Raw genomic sequence first — 12,620 nt, 5'->3', positions numbered from 1 at the left:
GCTATTGGTAGTTGGCTGACACAAGACTGTCTTCTGAAACACTGCCTCCAGCTGGGTACCCAGCTCTATCAACTAATTTACAGCTAGGCAATTCATTCATACAATATACAGGAGCCCTTTCCTGACAATTGTTAGTAAAAAAGAATGAAATTACCTTGAGTTTTTGGGAGTCTAAATGTATGAATTATCTGTGGTGATTTCAGACAGACATGATTTCAGAAATAGTTGTTACAAAAATACTCAATCAGTAATAAAAATATGCTGTAATATTGCTTCAAATTTAGACAGAACAGGATAGGGTACAACAATAACATGGCTACTGTTGCTATCAAAGACTGCTACTTCAGAAAGTTTTGCTGCCCAGCCATAGAAGAGTTTGTAGATGTCAGTGGGTACCTGTATAACAGCTGCACTTCTGGGACCTTCTGGGTCTTATACAAGCCTAGCTGAAAAATGATTTGGATATGTTGGCTGAAGGCACAAAAATAAGTTAGTTTTTCTTTTGACTTCTGATTCTGCAGAGCTTCCCAACTCGGAAAAAGGTAGCGATTCCCCCTTGCACAAAGCTGTATATTGATACGTGATCACAGACCTCAATTTCAGGCTTACCTTCATTTCTATAATCTATGAAGAAAAAATGGCTGGGGTTAAGAATAAAAGTTTGGCCCACATATTATTCATAGTAGCCCAGAAAGCAAGGAGATTAAAATCTATACTCTAGTTCAAAAGCAAAGTTCAAAAAGACCTATTCCTCATTTGTAAACATGTTACTGCCCATTATCTAGAAGACATAAATATCCTGGATCTGTGTCCTTGATTTTGTGTTGTACTGAGACTCCCTGTACCTGGAGAGATCACAGAATCACAGAATCACAGAATTTCTAGGTTGGAAGAGACCTCAAGATCATCGAGTCCAACCTCTAACCTAACACTAACAGTCCCCACTAAACCATATCCCTAAGCTCTACATCTAAACGTCTTTTGAAGACTTCCAGGGATGGTGACTCCACCACCTCCCTGGGCAGCCCGTTCCAGTGCCTCACAACCCTTTCAGTAAAGAAATTCTTCCTAACATCTAACCTAAAACTCCCCTGGCGTAACTTTAGCCCATTCCCCCTCGTCCTGTCACCAGGCACATGGGAGAACAGGCCAACCCCCACCTCGCTACAGCCTCCTTTAATGTACTTATACAGAGCAATAAGGTCACCCCTGAGCCTCCTCTTCTCTAGGCTGAACAAGCCCAGCTCCTTCAGCCGCTCCTCATAGGACTTGCTCTCCAGGCCCCTCACCAGCTTCGTCGCCCTTCTTTGGACCCGCTCAAGCACCTCAATGTCCTTCTTGTAGCGAGGGGCCCAAAACTGAACACAGTACTCGAGGTGCGGCCTCACCAGAGCCGAGTACAGGGGGACGATCACCTCCCTAGCCCTGCTGGTCACAGTGTTTCTGATACAAGCCAGGATGCCGTTGGCCTTCTTGGCCACCTGAGCACACTGCTGGCTCATATTCAGCCGACTGTCCACCATCACTCCCAGGTCCTTCTCTGCCTGGCAGCTCTCCAACCATTCCTCTCCCAGCCTGTAGTTCTGCATGGGGTTATTGCGCCCCAGGTGCAGGACCCGGCACTTGGCCTTGTTGAACTTCATACAGTTGACCTCAGCCCATCGGTGCAGCCTATCCAGATCCTCCTGCAGAGCCTTCCTACCCTCGAGCAGATCGACACACGCACCTAGCTTGGTGTCATCTGCAAACTTACTGAGGGTGCACTCAATGCCGTCATCCAGATCATTGATGAAGATGTTAAAGAGGACCGGCCCCAGCACCGAGCCCTGGGGAAATCTCTACTGAAAACCTCAAGCACAGGGTTTCTCATAGTCCTGCTTGGCATAGCACAGTAAAAATGTCAGTTCTATTTTGAACATTTGCGTACCCACTCTTTCACTATTTTTTTTTTTTTTTTTTTCTTTCCTGATGACATTTTGGGGCAAGTGCTCTTTTAGTCCAAAGCAGGAGGAAATGCTGCATTAATGGATCAGGCAAACTTACTGCTAAGAGAAAGACAGACTTTGATAAACATTTCTAATTCTCCTAATTTGTGGGGATTGCACAGTTGCATGTCACAGTAAATAAACAATTAAATGAATAAATAGCCTATCTGCTCTCCTTTTTCCAACCCTGGTCTCCTTCTCAGTCCTTCAACTCTCAGGTTACAAAAGCAATGAGGAAGAGCAAGATAAAGATCTGTGCTCTCTCCCTGCAGACTACAACACACAACACAAGCAGAGACAGATGTTGTTTCAGGTCAAGCAGGCCTTTCTGTGGCTGAGCATAGTACAGGAACTGAGTCAGAGGACTGGCCACAGACCTGCCAGGAGGAAACAAGGAAGGAGACACTTTGCTGGACAATGCACAGAACAAAAAGTCACATTGACCGTGGAGGCAAAAGCTGAGACAGTAGCCACATGTACTGGTGAGTTTGGGAGGCGGTGAACAAGAACTTTGGGAGCAACAATATCTACAGAGCTGCCCCTCCTGTCTGCCACCACCTGTGGAAGGAAGGTGAGCCACCTTCTCCTGGAGGCTAGAGATCCTTCACCTGTAAGGTGACGTTTGGGGTCAAAATCCAAGGGGAATCAGGAGTTACCCAATCTACTCCCAGTACTTCAAGTTATAACATCAGTAAAAACATTCTGGTTTAGAAAGTTGGCTACCTGCACAAAGCAGCCCAACAGTGTTCCCTCTACCTGAAATCTGTTCCTCTGATCATACAGACCCTTATATTTTGGTAAAGTAATCAAAAGAGGAACCAATTTTGTTACTAAACAGGAATTTTAATTGCTAAACATACAGTACAACATCTGTTTTGTCTCACAGGGAGAACATCTGAAATATAATACCACGTGGCTTGCACTGGAGTTTGCAGGTAAGAATAAAGACAAATTCACCGTTTGTGTGGAAAAAAAAAAAATGTATGTTGGGTGTAAATGGGAGGGATGTAGACAATATTTACTTACATGTCAAAACCTAAAAACAATAGGTCCAACATACCTGGGCATTCCCCATTGCTGCAGATCCAGATGCCACGTCGACAAATGCTAGGAAACACAACTATAAGTTATGCAAGAATATGTGAATTCATATCTTCTGTTGCAAGCTTTTCCCAAATAACTGAAATATGGCCCCTGTTTTAGGGAAATTAGACCAGCCCCCAGCATACTTTCAATCTTCCATAATCTTGTTTCTTAATATATCCATCCTCCTGATCTCTTCTACCATCATTTGACAGCAACTGCTGACAATATGAGCTGGACTGGTTGAAAAATTAAAGAACTTATTTTTTTCCAAAACATTTAATAGTTTACAACTATATTCCACTGATGTGGAATTAGTTTTAAATGCAAATTTCAAGATATGTCTATTACTATGACGGAATTTTAGAGGGGAAAAAAAAAAAAAAGAAAAAAGAAAAAAAAAAAAAAGAACCTGTGGAAATAATACCTACAACCCCCAACTCAAGGGAGGAAATTTCAAAGGTAAATGAGGTGGCTTAGGACCTTGCCCATTTGATTTTAGAAATATCCAGAATGGCTCTTCTGGGCAGCTGTCTCAGTGCTACACCGTCCCAAGGAAATATTTATTTCTAATGTCTAAATGGAATTTCCATTGTCTCAACTCATGTCCATCACTTTTTGCTCCTTTTCTGTTTGCCTCTGAGAAGATTTTGTCCCTGTATTCCTTACAACCTCCCTTTAGGTAGTGAAAATTTCCCCCATTAGCCTTTAAACAAATCTAGATCCCTTTGCTTCTCCTCATGCTTCTCTTCCCCAGTCATTTCCAGAGTCCTCCACTAGACTATCTCCCGTTCGTCTACCTTCCTCTTGCAGTGGCCATTACACCAGTACTGACCAGCACTGGCCACGCTGCTCCAGGCATGGCCTCATCAGTTTGACCCAAAAGGCAGTAAGCCTTGTCCTTTGCCAGCTGGCTAGATTTCTGCTCATGCAGACCTTTATCACTGTAACTGTACACTGCTGACTTAAGCTCCTCTTGCTCAGTTTCCCTTTCTCTGCAAAGAGCTTTTTCTGGTTTAATGTCTTTGGGTGGTGGATTTAGTGCCATCCCCAGAGGTGCTACCAGTAACCAGTAACAGGCACTGAGAGTCATTGAGATTGCTGTCATTCTTGGATCTGTGATGTCAAGCTGGTCAATCCTAGAATCTCCAGCTGAAATAATTTTTCAAGAGATGCTAGACTTCTTTTATTTCTTTAATTATTCCAGCCCTTGAAAACCACTTGTGGGTAGTCAGTTTACTCAGGATGGTGAATGCTGAATTGATGGAACAACATTCATAGAATCACAGAATCACTGAGGTTGGAAAAGACCTCTAAGATCATCAGGTCCAAACAATTCTCCACAGCATTATCAAATCTGAATAACAGGAAATATTTTCTAACAATGCAGTCTATCAGGCAGCATTAACCTCTCAAAAACACTATGGTTGAACAATGTGGCCAAGCTCAGAGCTGCAAACAGTTCCAGAAAAAAAGATAAAATGCTAATGTCATGATTATGGTTCGTATTCTGTGATACATGGCACCAGTAATGAAAAACTTCTGGTTAATAGTGATGACACATGCACCATTTTTCTTCTGCATGTGGTGGCTCTGACTTAGTCCCTCTTCTTTGGTCTAATTGGAAACATCTGTGCTCGGTGTTGTCTGAACTCCTTACATAAATACATTCACACTTACATATACCAGATCAAGAATACATTACTCATTCCCCTTCCTTTCTTTAGGCAGCTAGCCTTCCCCTTTAGAATGGCATTTGTGAGTGAAAGAAAAATTGTGAGCCATGCAGCTGGGAAGATCCATTAGCTTTGTGAGAAGTTTCAAGGACGTGCCTGAGCTAACTCTTCTTGGAAAGAAACCGGTTTTAGAGGTCAAATACATGTAGGAAGTTGAAACAAAGACACCACTGCTGACACCAACCAGACATGGGAACCTGCCAGTCTGTCTTATCCACAGGAAACAGGTAGTTCTCTACTGTTTGAGGGAGTATGACCCTCACATTGTTCTATCAGGCCAAATATCCCTTTAAAGGCGAAGCTGATTTTGTATTTGTGAACAGCTCACTTCTTGGAAGGGGATGGTATTTCCAATAAGAGACCAGGTCCTTTGCCAATGTAAATAAGTATTTTTAAGAAGAGACAGAGAGAGAGATCTAGATAGATCATCTAAAACAGTCACCAAAAATGTGTGCAGTACCCTAGAACAACAGCAACCATACCACAGCAACACTGATTTTACCATGAGTTGCAGTCCCGGGAGATGGTGAACCCAGGAGGATAATGTCTTCCAGAGTGGATGCAGGAGCAGTCAGAGCTTTCAATGCAGTGTTCACCGTCAAGGAGCTTTCCCTCTGGATAGATCAGGTAACAACAGCACATGCACATACAACACACACACGTGAACAGAAACGTAAATATGATTACATTTTCTGGTTCTTCATATACTTTGGCAAGACCTCATATACATTATTATCCATAGCTGCACAGAGAGCAATTACAAAGGTAATTGCTGGTGTCTACTTTTCTTCCAGTGCTGCCTCTCCTTCAGATGTGCTGAATGGTACATTTCTGGTGCTCCCAGAAAAGCCCTTTGCTTAGTCAGTCCCTGAGTCAGTACATATATACAGGACTCCTGTATATTGGAACATACAGGAGTCAAATCTGGGGAGCACAATCAAGCTTGATCTGTGCTAATCTAGAAACTTGTTCAAAAAATATATGTACTTAGAAATAGTGCAAATCATAAACCCTAGAGCTAACAAGAACTGACTGAAGTAAAGAGTGCCTAGACAGGTTTTGCATTTGTTATATGATGACAGAAAAGGAGAAAAACAAAGTAGGGAATGAAGGAGCAAAGTTGAACAACAAGAATCCAGCAGACAGGGACTAAGCAATAGAAGAAACCTATGCAGGCAGTGTGCTTTCAGCTGTCTTGAACAACAAATACTGGGAAGGCACTGTGCCACAAGTCAGGGTCAGAGAGAAAGCAGCATTATGATGTGGAGATCTGGTTTCTCTTTTCAACTTCTGCAGAAGCAAAGTGAGAAGGCTAATTTCCTAACTTGGATCCAGTTTCTGAGGTTTCCATATTACACAACTATAATTACCTATTCTATATATAGGCTATCTTACAAAGATAATTGGAAGCACATATCAGTTATAAAGACTTGCCTGAGATTGCATCATAAGCTAGCAGTAGCAAGTAGTTTCTTTCTCTCAGATCCACATGTTGATAGGTAGTTGATATTCCTCTGTTCAAAAAAGAGCTGCTATAACAAAACATTTTGACTGCTAAAAACTCCTTTTCCTTCTCTTTGAGGGAATCCTTCCAAACACCTGTAGAAATTTTGGCCCTTTTCCCTAGCAGCAGCATTTACCACTGACAGTGACACACAGGTAAGTCCCTTTTCTCCCATTCTTGCTGTAGTGTTTCCTGGAAGGATATTTACTGTAGAGAAAATCCTTCCACTGAGAAATATTTAAACAAGATCTGAGCATTTAAGGCTCTCCAGAGAGCAAAAGAAAACAGACTGTCCATGTTTTTTCCTGGCAATAGTAATTCTATTTACTGCTATTAAAATAACTGTGCTGCAGTAAGTAAAAAAGACACATACATGGAACAGATCATTTTTACTCTTGGAGAACTGGAAAGAAGCTAAGAGAAGGTATAATAATCATCCTATACCCCAATTTTCTCTATTGATCTGTGAGATCCTCCTCACTTGCTATTAAACTCAAACAAAATTTATTTCTTGTAGACTGTGCACCAAGTAACAGTAAAAATATTGAACTGCTGATTCTTATTTCTTATCATTCAGTTCCTTCCGGTAATGTACAGGTTTCTCATGTAATATCCATTCTGTTGAGCTCCTGTCTCTGTGTCTCTCAGTTTCTGTCCCTTTACACCTTTCCTGTGCTGAACTGACCAGAGCAGACACCAAAGAAGGAATAGCCAGGGACCTTATGCAGCTGGTGGATTCAACACCTTCAGCTTTTCCCAACAGTCCCAGGACTGTACAGATCTAATAGCTAGCTGCTACACAACAAAATAAGCTCCTGTGCCTAATTCTATCACCTGCCAGCTTCCCTGTACACATACTCAAGTTCTTCCACAGAATGACAGCTTTAAACATCCAATGCACAAGAGACCAGCAGCTAAATGGGCAACTGCCAAGCTTTGAATGACTGGAAATGTATTAGAATGCATTAATGACTCCTAAAACAAGGTTTACATCATCATCACCGCCTTGTTTTGGAAATCAAACTACATGCTCAGTAAACCTCTGTTACATTTAGTATCTTAGTGCAGAGGGACAGTAAATACCTCTGTACATTCACATAAAGTCCAGATTTGAAGTGTGAAATGTAGAGAAATTCCTATTCAAAAAAATAATAAAAGCTAGAAAAGGGAGCATAAGGATCTTTTCAGACAGGAATCAAACCCTCTGCCTGCACTCATGAAGCAGAGGAGGAAGACCATAAAAAAAAAAAAAAAAAAGTTGTGATTGGGCTGCTTCCTTTAAGCCACTCAGATCTCCTCTGATCAGGATCCTCTGAAAGGATTCAATAACAAGCAAAATCATTCATATAAAATCCTGAAGATCTTTGGAAATATAGCACAAGTTCTAAAAGTTTTGTTTTTCTATAAGAAATGTCTTCAGTATATTCTCCATTCTTTCTTCCTCTAGCTTTCAGAGGAAGACAGCTTCTAGCCAAAAGCAATTGAGAAGGAATCTAGACATGTCAGTGGTAAGTAGTCCCTCAGCAAGAAAGAAAAGTAGTCCTAGAATACTAGATGGTGCTGATGTTCACAGAAACATTTACTTTTTAGTTGGATCTAAAAAATGGCCTTTTCATAGAGTGAGCATACAGGCAGTATAGAAACTGGTTTATTCTAGGGCATGGTCCCAGAAAGGAGAAGTGTTTCTGATTTTGGGAAAATTTAAGAGAAGACACTGCTTTCCTTCTTCTAATAAAATAGGTAACACCACTGCCAAATGTTTCTCTGTAAACAGCTCTGTAAATAAATTACCAGGGCAGCTGCAGCCATCAACACATTGTCCGTGACACACTTCATTGATATTCAGGCTCTGGCAGGTTTTGGCACAAGGAGATACACATTCCTTATACTCCATGCCAACTGGACATCTTGGCCCTGAAACAATTACAAGAAATTAGAAATGCAAATTCCTCAATAACTCGTAAATAAATAAATTCCCTTAATTATCAAAGCCTGGGCCACAGAGACACCAAAAAGGTCATATCCCCTCTAATCAATGATTTCTTTTTCAGAAGCAAAAACATTTAAGGAACACTAGATTTTCAGCTTGATTTTTCAGTTAGGTTGCCTAGTAAATACTTAGGGGTTACAGCCAATTTATTATCTAACAAATCAAGTCTAAATAACTAGAACCAAGTGTGTTAAGAACAATCAAACATGGTGAACAATTTTGCAATAATATCTGGGTAGCGGGGATAAACAACCATGTTTTGTACTTTTAAGTTACACGGTTACTACATTCATTTGGGAAATTACACTGATGTTTCATGTTCCCAGAGAGAACAGGGAGACAGTTAAGACTCTGAAATCTCACCCTTCTTCCTGCAAACTACTAGCACAGGCTAACACCCATGCTGCAGTATCTTTACTGCTGAATTATCTAAGCGAGGCTGTTATGCAAGTACAAACTATAGCCATTCCTTCATTTTGATGTACAGGCATATCCCACAAGAATGCATGGGCATGCAGTGGGCAGAAAAGATTAGAGCCTGCCCTTTCTCAGAAAATCCTGTAATGAAGGAGGTGGAAGGGTAACAAAGGAGTAGTCTTGCCCTTTGTGGCTCACTAGTGCCCAGCACTACAGTCCTTGCAACACAGCAGCATCTCATGCCTCCAATACAATTACTGTCATCTTTTATTGAGACAGCATGATAGTGAAAGGTGATGAAGGATGATAGAAAATTAAGATCCTGCTATGGCAGCATACATGGGTAGTACCTCTCTTTCCTGGCTTGGAAAAAGTGTGGTTTTGTGAAGTCAAGGGTTAAAAATGAATTCTGGGAATAGAGATGCGTTCTCCTGGATTTAGCCAGACTTACAGAAAGCCGTAGCTAAAATGTGTCCTCTGGTTTGTACCTTGAGCAAAGAAACAAGTTAGATCTTTTTATATCCCAACATAAAGGTAACAAATTACTTCAAGAAAGAGTCTTCTTTGGTTTACAATCCCTTGAATAAGTGGTTGGCAATATCTTGCAGCCCTAACTGTAATCTGAAGATAGTATTTTCTTCGGTGGTGGCTATTAACAGTGTAACTTTACCAGAGAAGGAATTTGGCTTGTAAGTGCTGTCATTACAAATCTGTCATGTTAGCCCAGGAAATCAATTTACAAACATTCTGAGAAAACTGTCCTTCCTGTCTGATATAGAAAGCATGAGAAAAATCATTGAGAATATGATATTAAAGGATTTTTATTAATTCATTTGTGTATTTGTGTATTTAACTGGGGTTCTCCTGTGGAGGCATACAGGTATATGAACTCCTGCACGTTGGGTGTAAATGTGACCTTTATTCTATAGAGGCATCTCAGCCAATCTACATCCTTCTCTGTTTGCAAAATCTTTGCGGAGATGCAATCAAGACCTCTGACCTTGGCAAAATTAGGTTAATAAAGATAACATTTCAAGATGCAATCAGAATCTCTGACTTAGAAAAAAAAAAAAAAGGCTAAACTATAAATCATCCCAATTCCAATGTAATTGTTTCAAGCAAATAAAAGATTAAATAATTCTCTTTACCCAGGAGCATTAAGGAGAGCCTTTCATGAAGATGCTGTCTTACAAGTATAGGCTGGATAAAGTCACACATCTGAACCAAGTGTGAAATAATTCCTGAACATCATAATTGGTAGCTTTGTGTGATCACATAAATATGTAGCAGCTCAGAATCTTCTTCATGGGGATTTTCTTACTTAGGGACATGGTTTAGTGAGTAATGTTGGTGGTAAAGGGGATGGTTGGGCCAAATGATCATGGAGGTCTTTTCCAGCCTTAATGATTCTATGATCCTATAATTCATATGTGGTTTAAACAATCCTCACTTAGGGACAACAACTTCTAGCAAAGAGGTAAATGACAGGGATCTGAAAGTGGGAGTGAGCAAAGGCACTTCAGATAAATGGTGGTGATGGGAACATTAAAATTTAACTTGCCTGCTCGAATCAACCTGCAACAACATCCTAAAAAAAATCAACGGTTGCTCTTACCTGCAGCACATAAATCTGCAAGACAGTCATGATCTCATTTGAGGTAAGTAACTCAGGAATAATTCTATCAACTTACTGCACAAGCTCTCTTCAGGCCACCCATCCAAAATCACTCCTTCATGAGCACAGTTTCTTGCATAATCAAGGAACACTGAGCAGTGACAGTTTGTGCTATGGGTACAAGCACAAATGTCTTCTTCACAGAGATGGATGTATGGCTCTGGATCCACTAGATGGTGGCACCGGGAAAAGGTCAAAGATGTTCTTAGCAGCTGGCAGATTTCCATGACACCCTGCATGACCAGTGCAAGGAGGGACAGGGGACAAAATATTTTAGTTACTATAAACTTTGGAAGAAAAAGCTTTTCCAAACACACTGTCACGACTGTTAAACAACATCATGGTTATCAGTCACACATAAACACTGCAGTCAATAGCTAAAAGTGGACTACATCCATTTATTCACTACATCTGTATATAAACAGAAGTACATTAATACACTGATTAACATAAAACATAGTGTCATATAAGAGAGGCTTCACACAGAAACATGTTGGTCAATCAGTTATCAAATGCAGGAAAGCAAAGAACTGCTTGCTGTCCAGTGAAGAACCAAATGGTGTCTGGAGGACCAGGAACACATGCACAGCAAGAGAGAGGAACTTACAATTAAGGTACTTCAGAAGAAAAATGACCAGACAGACCATCTTTCAGCTAATGAGGGAACAGAGTAAGTTTCACGCTGAAAGACCAAGTCTGACCGGGATCCAGGGAATCAAATTTGTTTTCTACTTCTGACCTCATATTCCTGTCACTCCTGCTGGCTTGTCCAATGCATGATAGGTCAGTTTAACTCGGATAAAAGGCAAAAAAAAAAAAAAAAAAAAAAAGGAGAGAGAAAAAAAGCAAAATTTTCTGCTTTTCTAGTAAGTTAAACCAGCATGGTGACAGCTAGTACAAGGACGGGACTGTACAGTGAGATGGCGAGGAAGGTACCAAAACTTAACTTTTCAGATGGCAACAAGCTATGTATGAATTAACTGTAAATGGAACACAACCTAATGAGAGTTCACTTTATTTTGTGAAGCAGATTCCCAAGTAGATTTTCTCTTATGTTTACATTATGTCACAGTTCAATAAGTCTGAGGTCCTCACAATAAGTCTGAGGTCCTCAATGCAACTTTCTTGAAGGATGATAATGTGCTTAGATAAGTGGGAAAACAATGTCTGATACAACCCTAACATAAACAGTTGAAGTGAAACTTTATTCTACTTATCCATCAATGTTTTATATAAATATTTGTAACAATGCTGTATATTTCAGGCCTGTCATTACATAGAGACATGACATGACAGGTTCTTAAGTTGGTTCCTTCACAGTAAGGACAAGTACCTGAGATGATGACAGCACATAGAAGTTATAGATTTATAGCTGTGCTAAAAAAAAAAAAAAAAAAAAAAAAAGTCTGGGGTTGTCTTGTTTCCAGTGTTGGGTGAGGTGAGGTGGAAGGTGAAAAATGGGGAGCAAAAAAAACCCACAGACTTTAGCAGATGCCTAGATACCTTCTCTAAATTGCATATGGTATACCTGCATAGTAGGGGTACTAAGGTTTCTACCGCTGAGTAGGAAAGACTTTACTTGTTGGAGGGTGTTTTGTCTGAATGATCAACTTAGTACATACCTGAACTGAGACAGAACTTCTGACTTATGAAAACAAAGCAAACAGAAATGTCTTATCTATTGAAAATTGAAAATATATTCAGAGTTTAACAAAGTGCTCAGTGAATAATTGCATATATAAGGAGGTCTTGAGCCTTCTGAGAAAGGTCTCTGGGAATGTAAAAGCAACACTGATTGTCTTCCAGAAAAACAGATCCAGCCTGAAATATTTCTGATGCCCAAACAGCAGACAACATACTGAGAGAGCCGGAATGATAACTACAAAATGGGGAGCAGGAAGTGCATAAATAGTGTTGGTAATACTCTTAGACTACATGAAATATGAGAAAACTGACAAAGTGCCACAGGGCTGGAAGTGATAAAAATACAAACAGCCAAAAGAGCTATTAAAGCAGAGTTTCAAGATGAAACTGATGTAATCAGAAGTGAGCTGAGAGCTGCTCAGAGGATGAGCAGTACAGCAGCTCCTGGACCAAAGCCCTGATCCAGATACTGTCAAATGCAATAGAAAGATGACATATGCAATAAGCCTACTCACAGGCTGTGTTAATAAGGTAAAAACCTTGCTAAAAAGGTAATACACCTCAACTGTTACGCTGCAATAGAATT

At 40.4% G+C, this 12,620-nt stretch overlaps 1 protein-coding gene across 1 annotated transcript in view; it reads right to left on the bottom strand.

Annotated features, from left to right (window-relative positions):
* Positions 1 to 12,620, bottom strand: part of VWF (von Willebrand factor) — a 151,299-nt gene that overhangs the window by 118,735 nt on the left and 19,944 nt on the right. Inside the window, exons 7-10 of the mRNA XM_005012640.6 lie at positions 10,407 to 10,623; positions 8,100 to 8,222; positions 5,307 to 5,418; positions 3,046 to 3,092 (exon numbers count right to left, since the gene is read on the bottom strand). Coding sequence (XP_005012697.1) covers positions 3,046 to 3,092; positions 5,307 to 5,418; positions 8,100 to 8,222; positions 10,407 to 10,623 — 499 coding nt within the window. The remainder of the gene's footprint in view (positions 1 to 3,045; positions 3,093 to 5,306; positions 5,419 to 8,099; positions 8,223 to 10,406; positions 10,624 to 12,620) is intronic.

The sequence above is a fragment of the Anas platyrhynchos genome, chromosome 1 (genome assembly GCF_047663525.1).
Source record: "Anas platyrhynchos isolate ZD024472 breed Pekin duck chromosome 1, IASCAAS_PekinDuck_T2T, whole genome shotgun sequence".
NCBI classification, from domain to species: Eukaryota; Metazoa; Chordata; class Aves; order Anseriformes; family Anatidae; genus Anas; species Anas platyrhynchos.
Note: the sequence above shows the minus strand (reverse complement) of the source record. Positions and strands in the feature narration are given on the sequence as shown.